Source organism: Scatophagus argus, chromosome 11, assembly GCF_020382885.2.
Source record: "Scatophagus argus isolate fScaArg1 chromosome 11, fScaArg1.pri, whole genome shotgun sequence".
Lineage (NCBI taxonomy): Eukaryota > Metazoa > Chordata > Actinopteri > Scatophagidae > Scatophagus > Scatophagus argus.
In genome coordinates, this window is record NC_058503.1 from 2,474,906 (window position 1) to 2,493,397 (window position 18,492).

Sequence of the window (18,492 nt, forward strand, 5' to 3'; positions counted from 1 at the left end):
TAATGCAATCAGCCAGGGTTACCCAGAGTGAGTGAAATACGCCCTGGGCACTTCTGACCTCAGTGATGAAACTTCAGTCGTCTGAGTCACTGTGTTTCTGCTCTGGTTTCTGCTCTGCATGGACAGCTGAGACAGGCACACAGACACAGCCTATAGTAACATATACAGGGGTAAAATGTTATACAGTCACTTGCAACACTGAAATCTAGCAGTATAATATGCAGCAATTTCCAAAAACAGCAATGCAGTCATATAAAAGCGATTTCTGTCAGTCATCACTTGAAGTGTGTCTTGGTGTCTGTATCCACAGAGACTCTGCCCTCTGTCTGTATTACCTTACTTTCTTAGTTCTTGGCTATGTCAGAACGTTTCTGGGCATCAGTCTTTGTGCAGCACTGTGTTGTCAATAACAGCGCTAGGACTCTATAAAAGAGTAGCAACCAGGTTAGAGCTCATAACAAATGGTACGGAAACTGCTGCCATTCCTGAGGCAGTTGTGAAAGTTGGGCGCTGGAAGTGAGGCTCGCATTCGACCATCAGCAAGAGAGAGAGAGAGCGCTCTGAAGAAAAATACTTTACAGAATTGGCTAATGATTGACTAGTGATTAATCAGTATTAAGGAGGCAAAACAATACAGGGCTGCTTAGGCCACAGAGAAATATACACCTCATTCTGCTAGACTGGTAATAACAATCACTCACCATCGCTGTGATATGGTTGTTGATCTAATCCTCCTCTTGGAAGATATGGAGCTCTAGGACCTCATGGACATCAAGGTGTCTCCCCAGTTAGCAGACAGTCTCAGTAGCTGTTCTTTGGCTTAGCTGCTAACTGCTGCTAGCTGCTATTTAAATTGTTGTGGGATGCGCACACACAATGAAAACATTATACCCTTGTCCTGTCGACCTCATCACCTCGTTTGTTTTACGCCGACGTCAGTTGGGTACTGTTACTAACCCCAGTGCTGGCTCAGAGGCAGAACACCAATGACCCTCCATTATTTGTTTAATCAGAACAACAAGTTGCAATAAAGGCACACTCCAACCTTGAACATGCCGTGTAAAAGTTTAACACTGCCCAGTGCAAATTCCCATCTGTTCATGCCCCATCTCTCTCTTTTTTCATTTTCTTTCTAATGTTGCTACTCATAAAGGAATTTTAGAAAATTACTTCACACTTGGTCTGAACACATCTTAAAATTCAGTCTCAGATCAGAAATTTACAAAAAAGCAAGTCAGTTTCAAATGGGCTGAGGTTAAATTGGTCAAAATAGGCATTCTGGAAATGCTGGATGTTATGTTACGGGATTATGCTATCAAAAACTCCAAAACACCCTGCATCTTCTGTCCTTAACTCATCTTCCAGTGGGCCTACTGTTCTGACATCAAGGTATAAATTACACTCCATAATTAGGACAAAGAAAACAGTCTGAGTGCAGGTCAAGCTTGAGCTTTCCAAATATCTTGGGTGGTGAGAAAAAGTCAACCTGTCTGAATTTGTAAATGGGGTCACAAGTCCATTCTTGTCAGCTGGATGAAGATAGATAACAGTCAGAGGAGCAGAGGAAAACACAGTGAAGGCAAGAGCTGCTGACAGGAACACGATTCACACACAAAGTCAACCGATCCCATCACCATGCTCCTCCTCAACTTTTATCTCTGCACCATCTCTCCCCACCCCTGTTTACTTCCTCCCTGCTCCCGGGTCACGTTTCCTCAACGTCATGCGGTGGATTTGGCTGGAAAGGATGCACATAAATAAAGTGAACGCAGCACACGGTGGTTACAGAGACTGAGGCGTGGGATTTGTGTGTGTGTTGTCTATGCTGCTGGACAGGAATACGCAGTAGTTATGTGTAGTGCTAAGAAATAACATTAGAAATTCAATTAGTACGTTCAAGTTTTTAATTTTAGGAATTCCCATTTGCAATGTTTATTTTCTTACTGGCAGTGGTGGAAACAAGGTTTATTTACTGAAGTACTGTACTTATGAACAACTTTAATATACAGTACGTGTATTTTACTTGAGTATTTCCATTTCAAGCTGCATCTCACAGGGAAATATTCGACTTTTTATGTTTATTTGACAACATTGTTGAATTTAAGATTAAAATTTTATATGGAACACCTGAGTTTCTAAAATCCTATATTATTAACAGTTTACCTATCAAGTAATGAAATTTAGTATTTAAAAGTTAGTTCAATTTTTACAGTGTGATATTGCTGCTTTTATTATAATAATAAAAAAAAAACATAACTATTTCTTCCACCGCTGCTTTCCATTTGGTCTATGTCCCGTGTGATTGCATGGAGGGGAAAGGCTTTACGACCTGTGCAGCCGGCTATCGGGGGGGCCATAAAGATGTTTTAGTCTCACTTTGGGGGGAGCTTTCAGTTCATCCATCTTTATAAACAGTCATTGGGCAGGACCTGACAGGAGATGAAAAATTAGGTAAACCCAAAATTGTGATCTTTACAAGTTCGCTCACTAGCTAGCCACTGGTGAGCTCATCAAAATCAAAATCACTCGGTTTTTGCTCAGGATTGGAGAGTGTGTGTGAGTCAGGGCTTTACTATGAGAACAGGACTTGTGAGGAGCTGTGTGTGTGTTTGGAACTTAAAAATATAATCATTTGCTCATTGCTTAATATTAGTAAAAACTATAGCTTCACTGTTACTACTGTTTCATCATTTATTCCAGCTCGTCAAAGACACCTTACAACAACTTATAAGCCTCCAGACCAGCACATGTACTGGCATCAACAGCTCATTCTTACGGGGAAATGTCTCCACCCCTGCATGCGGAGGTTGCAGCTTTAACATTGTGGGAAAGCACCCTAGTTGGAGGTGGGCTGATTACTTCTTCTGATGAGCCAGTAGTAAAACAAAACCTTTTTTCAAAATTGATTTTAAATATCAAACAAGTTGCTCACCACTGGCAGCACACTGATACAGTTTTTTTTTTTTTAAGAAACCTGCTATTTCAGGTATGGTCTGTCCAGGTTCACATTGCGTGTCTCCTTCTCTGACTCATTTGTTTTCTTTCCTTGCTTGTTAGATCTGTCATCCCTCTTCCACCTATCACACCCCCGAGCTCTTTCCCCTCCCCTCACCTTGCCTTCTCTTGCTCCACCCCTCCCCACCCTCCCCACCAACGGTCTAAGCTGTGACACACCATGGAGGAAGCTATATTAGGCCGATCACATCCAGAGACTGCATATTGTTTTCTTCTCACACAACAGAAACAGCAGACTATAATTACTCTGATTCGCCCCCACCCGTCTGTGTAGCTGGAAATAGTTCCTGTATAAAGCTGCTGAGTTGTTCTCAGTAGATGGTGGGAGAGTGGGTGACCTTCCAGTCATGCATTTACTCAAAGTTAATGAATGACAAATGACTGATCCTTAAAGAGGCCAGTTGTTTTTAAACAGGATGGGAGTGAAAACATTTCTGAAAGCTTCTTTAAAAACAGAACGGGGCTGTAATATGTTCTTCTCCGTGACTGCTTTTCTCCCATCTGGAAAATGTTCATGTTTCTGGATGTGAACTGTGACAGAAAGTGACATTTCATAGTTCTATATCTTACCCTATGGTTCATGCAGGCAGTCGGTAACATTGTGCGTAAGGGTTTTCATGTACTGTATCACAGTAACATTGTGTTCTATGTCAAATGGCCAAGTGCTCTCCCCCATACCTTTACCTCTGTTGGGGCTGGCGAGGTGAGCTGCAGTTCCTCTTCACCATCTGCGATGACTCTGGCCACCCTGAGACAATAACAGGCCCATCAGGGAGGCAGCAAGTGGGCGTAGGAAGGATACACAAATATGCCTGCTTATAATTATAGCCCAACACCTCAAGCTACAGTACAATGAAAGCTGCACTTATTCCTCAAGGGGATTATTATTCATCTTTCAATATCTAATTAAAAGGCTTCTATAAATAACTTGTCACTAAATATAAAACATTTAAAGCACAAGGCTTGCAGTATTCTGTATTTTTCTTAACATCAACAAATCTCATAAAAAGCAATACATGGATCCTGCTAGTGTTTGTAGCTGATATATTCCTGATATATTCCTCTCTCCCACACTGTTATGATGAAGTCAGTACTCACCAAAGCACCAAAAATGTTATTATATATTATATATTATATATTATATATTATAATATATTATTATTAATCCATGATTGAAAATAGTTCCCAATAAATACCATATTTAGTCCTGTTTACTCATTTGTGTATCTTGTCACTCACTCACACAATCATTTTCTTGAGATCAATTTTTTATTATGTCTTTTCGGATTTTTTTGATCTCCTCATCAGGACATTCAGTAACATCACTAGTTTGGCTGCTTGATAGATGATTTAATCCACAGTCCATTTGTGCAGTAAATATGTCAAGAGACATTCAATTCATTTTCAGTTGTCACTGTTGCTCATCAAGGTAGTAAAACAGTGTGTACGCCATCTGGAATACGACAGGTTTAACTGGATGTCCTCGAACACTTTCGTGCAGACATAGTGTAATCGGACAAGCGACATTATTCCTAGGCTCGAGCAATACAGAATATCTTATGTTTCCCCATAAATCTTTGGTTATAGTTGTAAGTTGCAAGACAACGCATGTGTTGATTAAAAGGAGACTAGCATTAAAGCTAATGTCGGTTGTTGAGGAGTGTTGTGTTGTTTTGAGTTTGACCATCAGTTAACCCTGATGATGACCATCACTTTCCTGTGTTGAATGTAGGCAGTGCAGGATGTGACATTTGCTTGCCACCGGAGGCAAGTTTTTATTCACGCCTTGTGCTTGCATAGAACTGAAGTGAACAGGAGGGAAGTATTCGCTAACGTTAATTTCTCAAATGTGTGACTTTATTCAAGATTACATTTGTAGTGTCAAAATAAGGTCTCCATCTATGTAGGCAAATACTCATAAATGAAATATCACCAAATTAATGTAAAACAGGTGGCATGAAACCAAAACCTGTAATGCACACATTTCTTTCTCATGTTTTTTCAAAGGAGTTCACAGACCAGGTGATGGGGACACTGTAGCAGACAACAAAGTTTCACTTTGTGGATTTATATCCTTGGGCCTTGGGCTGAGAGCCACAGAAATGGTAGGGAAGTCAGAAAGAACTCTGTGATGGATTAGTCCATTGTTCATTTTACTCTTTTCAAGGGATGTGATGAAAAATATGGTGTCACTATTCTCAAATAGAGAATATAGCAAGCCTCATCCTTTAAAATATTTTTTCATCACCGTCTGTTTATGTTTCATACTTATATATACTTATATATATATATTTCTGTTTTAGGTTTTAATCAGAAATCAACTATATTTTATTGACCTCGTATTTGATTAAACAATTTTCATTCTTTAAATGTTAGTTTAAAAGTTAGACGATATTCTGTAGTAACGTGTTCAGAAATATTCTGACGAGGCACTACATAACATTCAATTTTGAAACTAATGAATGATGATGAATTTAAACTGCCTGCACACCACAGAAAATACTGCAGCACAGCAGCGATGATTCTCACTGCCCGCTACTTGGCAAAGCGATGCCATCCCATCCCAGAATGCATTGCGGCTGAGTTATGTAAGAGGCTGTTCTTTTCTATTCTTAGCACTACCTCACTGAGAAGTAACAGTGCTGGTTGCCTGAGAGTCAAAAGCACGGAGATCTGATGAGGCGGGAATAATCATTGAGGTGAGAACCAGCACAGTGGGCTATTCTGCCATCAGGCTCTCACACTGGGACACGGGCAGGACGGCATGCCCATTTTTGGTATTTGGAGGAAGTAGACATGTATAGGTGGGTGTGCGAAGGAGGGGGATTTATATATTTAACAGGAAAAGGATATATGTGTAGCACTATTTTAAAATCCTAAAATAGGACATGTCAACACTCTAGAATTTATTACCTCTTCTTTCTTCAGACCTTGCACTATAAGACCACGCTACAGTCCCTGTCTTTCAACTACAGTGACAGACTGCGTCCATCTTTACATCTAGCCTTCCTTTTAACTCCCATCTGTCATGTGTATCCATTCTGTCACTAGTCCCCCTCCCTTCTTGATCCCTTACTTTCCAACTGTCCAGTTTTTTCTTAATGGATGCCCAATCCTATTATAATGATTTCCTGGAAAGCTCTGCAGAGACAGAGAGATGCATATGGTGAACATGTGTCTGTGTCTGTGCAATAGAAATCAGTCTAAAGATGAAACATAATTTCAGTTTTTGACTCACCATCGTGAACATGTGACCAGAACTTTAGCTGCCGTTTAGGACACTCACATCAGCTCCTCATCATCATCTCCCTTTTCTGGGGGAAAAAAAATGGTAGACTTCATTCTTTTGGATCTGAATAAACAAATTTTTCAATTCTTATTATTGCAATGTGGTGAAAGAAAGCATTTAGATCTTTATGTTGGGAAATGTACTGTGAAAGCTGCACTTATCAATATTATAATTAATATATAGCTGTTTTCACACATGAACTCCAGACAAGGGCCTTATGCAGGAAGCCATGTGTACAAATTTTCTTTTTTTGTATAATTTTTTTTTCTTTAGTACCCATTTATTTTTGGGTTCCACCAATATTTTCTTATTCTTTTTATACATGGCCGAGAGTACTTCTACCAAGATAAGGAAAGAAAATGAATATAATTGAATCAAATTTAGAATATTATATAAATGATTTGTGATGATGTTAAGCTAAAGTTTATTGAACGTGAAATGTCAAATGACATCATTACTGACCTTCAGATCAGGTCGGTAAATACTGGGCATCACACTCTTCAAGCACACACAGAAAGAACACAAAGCAAAATTTAGTAACACTTTCTAAGAAGACCACATCTATACTTTTTAAATGTGAGGAAAATGCATGAATATAATCTAATCAAAGTTAGATTATTATATAACTCAGGAGTCGATAGAGTTAACAACAGTTTGATTTGTTGCTCCGTGAGTGCTGGATGTGTAAATAAGCAGTTGTTTTGCCATAACAGCTTAAAGGGTGATGTCAGTGTTGTGTTCACCCATCAGTTCAGATGTAAGGTCTGTAATTAAAAAACGTACACATGACGGGCATTTCGTAACCTGATTTCAGTGTTCCACATTGCGGAACTTGTTTCGTGTTGAACCTGTGATAGTACGGCTAAAGCTTTAAAACTGGATTTCTTTATTTTACAGTTGCATCACCAAAGTAACATCAAATACATGTTTTCACGTAATGAACCACGAGTAGTTGCAGTCTGTTTCTTTTTCTCACACACACATCTGTACTAATTCATGTGCCTCAAGCATTTGCTTTTTTGCAGGACTGATAAAACTAAAGTACAGCTTTTGAGTGATTATAAAACGTTTGTTCCTTACTCTGCTCTGACATTTTCCTTTGAATTGTCATCTGAAATATTAAAATGCCAGTGACTCAGCAACTGCAAACTTATTCTCGCATAAACCTTGATCATAGTTGAAGCTTGTCACAAAATGCGCTTAATTGTTGCATTGCATTAATTGTTTATGAATGTGTGAATATTTGCATGCATGTCTTTTTCCTTAAAGTATGTCATGACCCAGGCTTGTCCTGAGCCTAGTGTTGCATCAGGTTTTTGCAGAGCTCATTTCCTCTCCAGAGCAAAGCAAAAACACGCACGCTTTCCTGTTTGTAGTTTGAAACAAAGACAACAAGGTGAGCGAGGTCTGACGACATTAGGAAATTATTAACATTGTTTACACTGTAACAGACAGACAAACCTGCAGCCTGTGCCTCCAGCCACAACAGGCAGCGCTGCCAGTCGTAGCTTGTCTGGGCTGGAAGGAGGACTCCAACGGTTTGACAGGTTGTATGGGTGCCTTTCACAAACCCCCCCTCCACCCCCACCCTTTTCTTTCCTTCTTGCTTCATTGAAGCAAACTATTCAAGAGCCCTTAAATCCAGTAGACTTCTAGCTGCCTCTGTATTTATCTAGAGCCTCACCATTTTTATTCTTTTTGTCTTTTTCGTTAAACCCACCATTAACTTTTGCAAAATGTAATTACAAGATAACATTTGCAGTTGGAAAACTGCATATTTAATGGATGGGAACCCTCAGAGGGATCATTCTTCTTTCTAATTTTTATTTATTTATATATATATTTTTTGACATTTTCAAAATGATTCAGCACTGAACAAAGACAAGTGTCTTTGACAAGACAAGAAAAGCAACCCAACGAAACCTGGTGCTTTTCGGATGCATGTGAACGGGTTGGGAAATGTTCAGATGTTGAGCTGGCACCAGCCTGCCTGAATAAACATAATCAACTCTCAGAATGTTGCACTAACCTGCATAATTAACGATAGAGAATGGCTTACAGAGGCAGAGTTATGACTGTTTGGGATGTATTTTTATGTGTTGCACCAGACTACACTGTGCATTGTTTAGTATAAACAGAATAATGGGAAGATCTAGTAGTTCCTTCATTGTCTTTGTCGGCCTGGTTAGTTCACTTCAGATTGGTTGGTTCCTGTTCTCGTGTTTGGACAAGATGTACATGAGCACAGTTAATTAGTGTAGATAACTTGCCACCAACACAGTTGTATGAGCTGGTATGAGATTTGATCCTGCTGTAGCACCTCACAAATTATCACAGTGGCTGTGAAGACGAAACATTTCGCAGATTTCTCTCTAATATTTCACCAAGTATTTGCAAAACCAGTGAAGTTGCTGAGGCCATACAAACACATAATTTCCCTGTCATATTAGGCTAAGCATGAACCAAAGTGTATTAGAATATGAAATATCAAATGACATCAGTACTGACCTTTATGATTAGGTCTGTAAATATTGACTATAAGGCATCACACTTTTCAAACACATAGACAGAACACAAAGGATCACTTTCTAAGAAGACCGCATGTGTTATGGGGCATTCACAGTGTGTTATAATGCGTTCATAAGGCTTTATAACGTTTTGTCTGACCCAAGAATATAATCTAATCAAAGTTACGCTCATAAACACACATAATGCTTTCTGATGCACTATATCAACAGTCATAAAACATTATAGATTATAGATGTGATTTATGATGAACTATAAGTTCAAGTGTCTCACTGATCCTCTTGCCATAAGGCTCTATGGGCTCTCATATAAAGTGAAAATTCTAAAGGATAATAAAGAGTTAAAAGTTTAGAAGCTGTCAGAATCCTCTGGTGTGTTTTTTCTTTCTTTCGTTTTGTTTAGCCAAATGAAATTCTCACTGAAACTGTCATGACATCTCAGGCATGTTAGGTAGACACAAAAAGAAAGGTGAGTGCATGTTGTCTTATGGAAATGTGTATAGATGTTATATTCCATAAATGCCAAAGTTTCCCTCTCCAGTCTTAGAAAATATTTATCAGTTGACAATGTGAATGTATTGATGAATCAGAGAATTATTAATTTAAACTACAGCTTCCCTCAGTTTTACAGAGCTTTATAATGAGCTTCAGCTCATTGTTTTTCTGTCCAGTACACAAATTTAATTCAATTTCAATTCAGTTCACTTTATTCATATAGCGCCAATTCACAGCAAAAGTTATCTCATGACACTTTCCAATTAGAGTAGGTCTAGACCAAACTCTTTAATTTATTATTTACTGTTTTGGTTCAGTCTCACCATTCTCGTGGTGTTGTTTTCAACCACAGCTCTTTGCAGTGAAAAATCTCAAATATGCACTGTACTTTACCCCATGCAGTGGCAAACAGCAGTTTTCAACCACAGCTCTTTGCAGTGAAAAATCTCAAATATGCACTGTACTTTACCCCATGCAGTGGCAAACAGCAGACAGACACAATTAGAGACCAACAGGCGAACACAGTGAAGCATTTAGCAGCTAAAGAGCCAGATATTTCCCTCAGGAGTTGGTAGAGACCAAAAACAGAGCTGAAAGAGAGTGAATGTTGGACTTACATTCAGGTGACTCCAAATGAATGTTATATTCTTTATACTCTTTGTTTATCACATTTTAAGTCGATAGGTTCACCATATCAACTTAAAATGATAATATCTCATTGTTCACAACTTACTTCCGCTGCCCCAAAGTGGCCAAATAAATCTTCATCTGTTAGGTTGTGTTAGGCATCTGCAGGTTAAATGTGCTGTAATGTACTTGAATTGCATATACAAGTAGATAAAGGCAACTTAATCTAAGTAGTTTTAAAAGTACAGCTAAATCCCACAAGTGACCACAATGGTGAATAAGTAATCTTATAATCGTTTGGGAATAGTCACCTAGTTTGAGGACCACCATTTTTTCCTTTTCTCTTGAATGCTTGTTTGTTGTGTTTAGGATGTAGATAAGGTAAACCAGCCAACCAGAATGAGTCACTGTTGCCGCTACAATAACTTGTTCCTTAGTTTACTTTTTCTTATAATTCTTAAATTTACCAGATTAAAGGCCAAGTCTTTATAGCTGTTTCTCTTCAGAAAGGTATCCATAGTAATACACAGGACCGAAGTAGCTGTGTGAAGAATAAAAAAAAACCAAGCTCTTGTAATAGAAGTTTGAACTTGGAGCGTTCTCTAAAATTTAATTGAATTAATACACACACAGTACATTTACAGAACAATACCAGACAAAAGTGCAAGCAGAACACAGAGTGTGTATTGATGCTCCGTTCTGTTCAATTCAGTTCAGTTCACTTTATTTATATTGTGCCAACTCACAACAAAAGTTATCTCATGACACTCTCCAAACAGAGTGGGTCTAGACCATACTCTTAGAAATGGTGACGTTCAAGTTCTCCTTGTCTTGAGGTCAGTCAGTATGTGCTTATCAGCACTTTCCTGTTTACAACTGCGATGGTGCATCTAGTTTTTCATATTTCCTGATTATCATTTGGAACAGCTCCACAGCCAGTGTCCTACACACAAACACAACCAGATGTGTTTGGGGCCAAGCTAGAAACACAACTTCAGGACATTTAATTTGGGTCTTGGCAGCTGGGGACAAGAGACAAGGGATATTGTGTGTATATATACCTTGCACCTCTATTTGTGAGTACGGTTAAGCAAAGCACTTCTAACTGAACTGATAATATCTCTCTGTGTTTCTCCCTCTCCCTCCCCTTGTCTCTGTAACCCTCTCCATCCAGACTTCAGTGACCAGCTGTTGGAGGTGGTTGGCCTCGAAGGGGCAATAGAGATGGGACAGATCTACACCGGACTGAAGAGTGCAGGACGCAGACTGGCTCAGTGTGCCAACGTCACCATCAGGTCAGAACCTCCCTCCCCTCAATTAAGCCATCCTCCTCCCCTCTGTCACCCTCTGATCTCAGTTCTCCATCTTTCCTTTTATTTGTCTTGCTTTACTCTCCTCCCCTCCCTTCACCTTCCTTCTGGTCAACAAACTGGAAGATATTTCTGCACTAAATGAATCCATGTCCATGCTATACATGTATGATCAAAAATGTATTCCTTTTGAGTTTATTTGTGCATATAAAGGCTAAAATCCCTGCGGTATCCAAACAGTAACATGCCTGTACATAATAAATTATGTATTCAAACTTCATGCTCTACTAAGTGAGTCGCTGGATGTGAGGACTGACTTGCAATCACAGGATGATCTGTCTGTAGTGTCGAGTTTTGGATTCACAAAGCGTTGATGCTAATATTTCCACTCCATCCTTCCTTTCGTATGTCAGTAAAGAGCTCTCAGGCTGTCAGAGCTGACATCATCTGTCGCTGTCACTTGTGGCAGACATAATCTGGAGCTAATTAATGTTAATTCTGTAAATTAAGTACAGATTAAATATGCACATCCACGGGGGTCTGCGTCTGCTGTCTACATAAAAGCAAGGACTTACAACCGGCCACATATGATATGAAAAACAGCAGCAGACACAAACTGTACAAACTGAGCTGCGTGCACATCCACTACCATCCCTTTTTGGAACATTTGTGGCCTTTAGCTCATCTGAAGGCCAACAGGGCAGGCCATGTGCTCTACTAAAAGGTGTTCATCCATTGCATCCTCTGCAAACTAATCTTTTTTTTTTTTTTTTTTTCTTGACTTTCTTGACTTGACGTGAAATGGATGAAACAAATGTGATGTTCTGAAAGCCTGAACACCTCAGAAGTACTTTACAGAAGCATCATGAATTCAACCCTATAAATGGAAAACCTGTAGAGAACTTGAGGGTTTTTTCTTGTCTCTTAAAATGTGATTATCTTACATAGGATTCTAATAAATGATTTGCATTTAAATTATTTCAAACCAATTACATGTTAGTTGTCATATTATTATTTGAGTTAGGTCATGATAGGAAACAATATCCCTAATCACATCCCATGAAATCACCCTGTCTGTGTTTGTCATATCAGTTACTGAAGATGTTCAACTTTCTAGCTGTGATTCTCTGAATGGCTGCCCTGTCGTCACCTTTACTATTTACTACTACTTTATTACTACTTATCTACACATCCTACCTGTTTTTCCATTACAGTATATGTATGTGTACACCTGTCTGTAACCAAGTCTCATCGCTGATAAACATCACGTACCCCAGTATCCTGTTTTATTATACCTACTGCTCTGTTTTATAGCTCAGCTTCTGATTATATTTTACTAACTTGACTCTTTATAAATATTAGTAGGAGCAAAATAGAAATCTTAGGATACAGTTAGTGCCTTTGATCCTGGATTCGTGTTCAGTAAAATTTTGTCAAACACTTGCAATTGGTTTTTGGTTCTGATCCTTTTTAATTTAAAGAAAGTAGTTTTACCTGAGATGTTGTTGTTGCTCTTTTAAAACTCAGTCCTTTTAACTCAACACAGTAACAGCCAGTTATTGTAAAGAAGTGACATTTACACGTTGTCCTCTCACTTGTTCTGCAAACTGCCCTTAATATTTTCCTAGACCAGAATTAAAAGGGCATTCATCACAGTCATTCTCCCATACTGTGTTGCTCCAGCCAGAGAGGCATGTATGAAAGTCTTAAACCAACTGTGTGTGTGTGTGTGTGTGTGTGTGTGTGCGCATGCACAGTGGGTCTGTGTGTTTAAAGAGTGGGGGCCTGTCTGGGAATGGGTCTCATGGGAACAAAGGGTGCAGTGTTTGACCCTGTCCATGGACAGTGTGAACAGGCCTCAAAGGTGTGTGTGAGCTGACCTTCATAACCTCCAACCCCACCCTGCTCTCTCTCTCTCTCTCTCTCTCTCTCTCTCTCTCTCTCTCTCTCTCTCTCTCTCTCTCTCTTACAGGACGTCCCGACGGCTGCCCATGCAGATCGATGGTGAGCCCTGGATGCAACCCCCATGCACGGTGAGAGCTGAATCAGGATCACTGTCATCTCATCAAAAATCTCGCCAAAAATCCAAACCCATCACAAAAGTTGGGCAGAAAAGCAAAATTCTGTATCCAATGTTTCAGGTCGGACATTAAATCATTAAATCTCTTATAGCCATTGAGTGGCCTCTGTGTTCAGACCAGAAAAAAATAAATAAAACACAAGCATGAGGAAGACCAGTTTGACTAATAAATGTATGACTTTCAAAACATACAAAACACTAAAACACTGCACATATGGTTTATAAAACCACAGAGAAGTATTTTATAACTATATCACAGTGCAGTCAGTTTATTCTTAATTGCAATGATCACCAGCTAAACAGGGAAAATTCAAATTCTAAAGTCATCTTCCATAGATGTGCACTTGCATGTCTTAATGCCAGACTCTGAAAAAAGTAACAGTGGGCTGCCAGTATATGGGCTCACCTGCGAGGTTGGAGTTAGGGCTCTGGTGCCAAACGGTGACAAATGGCAGGTACAAAAGCTGCCTCTGGGCACTGTAATGGAACTGTTCCGCTACGGATGAAGCTGGAGCTAGTGTGGCAGGTGAGCTGATGTGAGAGTCAGCAGATGATAAAGTCAGCTGTATGTCGTTAGTCAGCTTTTGTCCTGTCTTGTCTCATTTCCCTGCTTTTGTTTATCCATCCCCCTTACGCACCACTAGTCTCAACCTCCAACACTGTAATTCCATCAAATATCGCAGAGCATCATAGAAAAGGAGGAAATCAACTACTATCTATTCATCCTCATAGCTTTTCAAACATTTTTCATGTTGCCATAGTGGACCTTTATGGAGGATGAAGATAAAAAGCTTTTTGTTGCATTATGTGAGTCGCAGTGGGTGATTTTGTAATAGTTGTAAGGGGGCAGCATGTGTAGACTATACACCTTGTAAATTTGTCAGAAGCAATAATCAGAAATGTGCAAAGCCAACACCTTCATCACATCTTCCTCCCCTCTGATTCTTACAGGTCAGGATCACGCACAAGAACCAGGTCCCCATTTTACTGGGCCCGCCTCAGAAAACTCCGTTCTTTTTCTTCAAAAAACGCAACCGAAGCCGTGACTAGAAGACATGCATGCACACACAAATTCATACTTGTATACAGAACATATATGCACACACACACACATGCCACCCACCGTAGAGGCAGCTCCATCAGATGACTGTTCCCAGGTTGGAGTTTGAAAGTGGGAAGTTCATTAACGGGATTCCACATTAAGTGGAACATTCATAAAGTCAGGATGCCTACAGACAATTCATTCCCAAAGGAACCTGCAGTGAAGGCACCCGAATGAAAAGACTCAATACACTGTACCGACCTATACCTGTGTAACCATCATCCTCTAGTCTCGTCTCCAAACCTCCAGTCCAGTCATGGATTTAGTCTCTCAGTTCAAGCTACTCCCTGCCCAAAAAAACTCAGCCATACACTTGGACTGCACTGCCTGCTAAACACAAGTTTTCCTGCTGGGATTCCATTATAACCCTTGAATATAGTAAAGGAAGCGATAGGATTACAGAAGCAGCTTGTATGATGAAAGAAAGAGCTCCAACACACTACAGTGAGAGAGAGAAGAAGGTTAAAGTGAGAGTGGCGTGGCAGTAATCATGGTTGTTTACAAGTGCAGTGAGTAAATAGAGAGAGATCCAGCTCTTGGTTAAAACACCTGTATGAATAATGAAAGAGAGGCTGCTTGTAAGAGTGCTCGCTCCGGGGCCTCTCCATGGACTGACAGCACGGTGCAGCCGGAGAGAGGAGAAGAGTGGAAAAGTGAAAAAGCCATCCATTATTGACATATTTTGTTTGTGGGTTGATGGCAGTGGGGCGTAACGGTGGCCTGGAAAGGGTGGAAACATGCAGGGATTTTAGCCTCTTAGCATTGCTGGCCTGCAACAAAAGATCCTTGAAACCATATGTACAGACTGCATAGATGATCTGGATGGAGACTTCAGACAAAAACAGAAGTGCTTGTCCAGTTATCTCTATATAAATTGACCAGAATCTTGACTTCAGAGATTGGAGACATCACAGTTGATCTTTGTTTCATTTGTCCTCTGTGTTTGGTGAACTCTAACACTACCATCCAAATGGAATGAGCAACAGCTCCTGTGCACCATATGCCATAGGACACTTGTAGTGGGTCAAGGTTTGAACTAAATCCCCACAAGGGTATAACAGCAGGGCCCTCAGGGTTTTTATTTACCAGAGCATTGGCAGGGAAACTAAATTTATCCCTCTATTTCAGGGAGGGTCTATATCTCCTCCAGTGAAACCCTACGCCTAATTACTGTGTCAAACATCAAGTCACAATGTCAACTGTGCTGTCAGAGTGCAAATCCAAGAGCTACTGCGAGGGGCCGGGCGGCTTTAATGCATGAATTGTTTAACTACTACACCAAATAAAGATGTGATGTAAAGGAGGAAACAGACAAAATGGGATGAAGTGTGTTTTCACCATAACAGATGGGAATATCATTCAGAGAACAAAAAGCTTATTTCAGTGTTTAATAAGAATGTATGCATATTACTGTCCCCACAATATGACAATTATACTGTATGTGCAGAAAGAGTGCTTTATATGTATATTTCTGGAAAGTAGGTGTAGTTCACATATACTGTACACGCAAATGTGTTTTTAATATATCACTATTAATGTGGAAATCTTAGCTTAGAGGGGTTCAGATCAGTATTCTTCACTGAGGAGAGCAGCTACACTCGCTCTCTGAAGGCAGTTTTCTACTCTGCCTAATTCAGATTATTTTAGATTTTCTTCTCAACTCAATCAAAATTTCAGAATGTGTGACAAAATAACCTCGTGCTCCGCATACCTCAGAGCTTTGCACATTGTTTTTTTTTAGTCAGCAAATGGAGCTGTTGCAAGTGTTGTCTCGGTTAAAAGTAAAGCCAGGACAATAGTGAAACATATATCATATTAGTGTGTATGCTGGCCATAAGGAAACCTCAAATTACAGAACACAAATGTTAAAGAAATTTAACAGAACCAAGAGCCTATAGCCATGCAGACGCTATGCTAAGCAGGTAACAGTAACCATCTTAGTCTAGCATGTAGCATGCTACTGTTCGCTAATTAGCACTCAAGAGGAAATACAACTGAGGCTTTTACAAGTTTTTCTGTTAGAGTTGCGATTTAGGCTACAGATATTGGCCCAAAGTCTGATATTGAAAATAATAGCAAAAATGTTAGGCCTTGTGGATCTTTTGTTTATCAGTGCATCTGCTTGTCTTTGTTATTCGTGAAGTGTGATTGTGCTTTTTGTACGGTTATGGTTACAGACTGTTTCCACCTCCCTGCACTCATAATGTGTAATTAATGTTTAATTTAATTTAATTTACATTGTTAGTCCACCAAATGAATTTTTCACCCATAAAATTCAGAACATCTCTTTTTTTCTTTTTTTTTAGTTGAGTAAAACTAACACCTGGACATTGAGTTGAGATTATTTTGTCACACATACTTCTTCTGCGTTCAAGAATTTCAAGAAAATGACATAAAATTTGTTCTACAAAAAAATGTAAAACTCAAAAAGAATGTAACTGATTGAATGTTAAAACTCTGCATCTACTGTGCATGTGATGTGAGTCAGACATTTTTGAGGAAAACTGTCTTGCACATTGCAGAAATGTAAGCGTTAGGCAGAGGGAAACTGGTGAGATGGTACAAAATGAGCTCCACTGCAAGGTCAGGCTTTGATGCCTTCAGACCCTGCTTCCCTTTAACATACACTGTGTCGTTCCTCTGGCACCCAGGCCCCTCGAACACAGACAGTCTCTGTGACCTTGTTCACTGTAGATATATGTTAAAGCTAAGTAACATCTAACATACCTGACATACATTTAATACAACACCGTGGGAATGTCACAAGGTAAGAAATGCAGCACATCATAACCTTTTAATTTAATTTGCAGTTGTCCCCAAAGGAGCCTGGGCGCTAAGAGAACCCAGTGTGAAAAGTGTGCATGTTTACAGTTACTTTCCATTTACTGAAAGATTGATTTTAGACAGACGTATTACCATGTGTATATATTTGTTTATAATATTTGATCTAAAGTTAACTTACAACACCGCATGCCTGCTGAAACAAAAGGAGAGTGAACAAAAAGGATGTTGTGGATCCAACTAATCAAACTTATTTCTTTGCTTGAGAATTCCACTTAACTGATATATTTATTTGTTGTGGTTTTCTTTACCTTTTTAGGCAGCATGTTTATGATCATGTGCAAGAAAAAGGCAGGGAAGAAGCTATCTTGTTATATTAAAAAAGAAAAGAAAGCAGAAATCCCTGATAAAGTTTCTACCATTACAACATCATTTGTGATTTATTGTCAAATCAATGGGCAGCAACATGAAAGTGCGTGCAGAGCCTGTCTGTGTGAATTTCTAATGTGTGTCACAAGTCATGTCCATTCCAGTCTTTTGAAGTAATTATTTGCCTTAACAGAAAAATGAAACCCACTCTGTGCTCACAGCTTTGCACAGGGCTCACATGGAAGACTGGGAAAGAGAAGAAATCAGAAACAATCAACACTTTCAATTTGACTTTCGCGCATTACCCTAAAAGTTAGCAGAGAATAATTTGCTGTACTTGACACTGATTGGCAGAATCTGACCCACAGCATTTAGACGACCATAATGCAAACAATTTTATCAATATTTGCCAAAACATCTTTTTTTGTTTCTAACCTTCAGTTAGGAGCAGAAGTGGCACCCATCATGGTAATGGCTGATGTAGTTTGCTGCCACTGAACGGGCCTTTATTAGCAAACAAGGCAGGTGATATCTGTGTACATCTTTGCAAGTTTCCTCAAGCAACTTGTCTCGACTCCAAAATTGCCTGTGGTGCTTATTTGTTACCTATTTGTTCTTACTGAGTGCTGTAAAACACATGTTTAGGTCATTTTTTTTTTTCAAAGACAGCTGGATACTGTAGATTTTGTAAATATCATAGGAGTACAGGTCAATTTGCGGGGACTATTTTCTCCCTCGGATTAATACACATTTGGTGCTCTATTGGTTACATCTGGAAACAGGTCGATGTATGTGAACTGACACAAAAACGTTAGTGTCTACATGCATTATAACAACTGAACATGTCACCCAGTGCAACAGTGTGTCTCACTGATGTGTTTTTAATAGTTTTTGGACAA

General features: G+C 39.4%; 1 protein-coding gene across 10 annotated transcripts in view; it reads left to right on the plus strand.

Annotated features, from left to right (window-relative positions):
* The window catches only part of LOC124066619 (diacylglycerol kinase beta), a 109,528-nt gene extending 91,875 nt beyond the window's left edge, over window positions 1-17,653 (plus strand). For 7 of the 10 annotated variants that reach the window (XM_046403160.1, XM_046403159.1, XM_046403165.1 and 4 more), the window contains 2 exons: window positions 11,126-11,246; window positions 13,234-14,271. In XM_046403160.1, coding sequence (XP_046259116.1) covers window positions 11,126-11,246; window positions 13,234-13,414 — 302 coding nt within the window. In that variant the 3' untranslated portion in view covers window positions 13,415-14,271. Of the gene's footprint in view, window positions 1-11,125; window positions 11,247-13,233; window positions 14,272-14,292 lie in introns of those variants that run through there. The other 3 variants (XM_046403167.1, XM_046403169.1, XM_046403168.1) reach the window with 2 other exon arrangements.
* The last annotated feature ends 839 nt before the right edge of the window (window positions 17,654-18,492 follow it).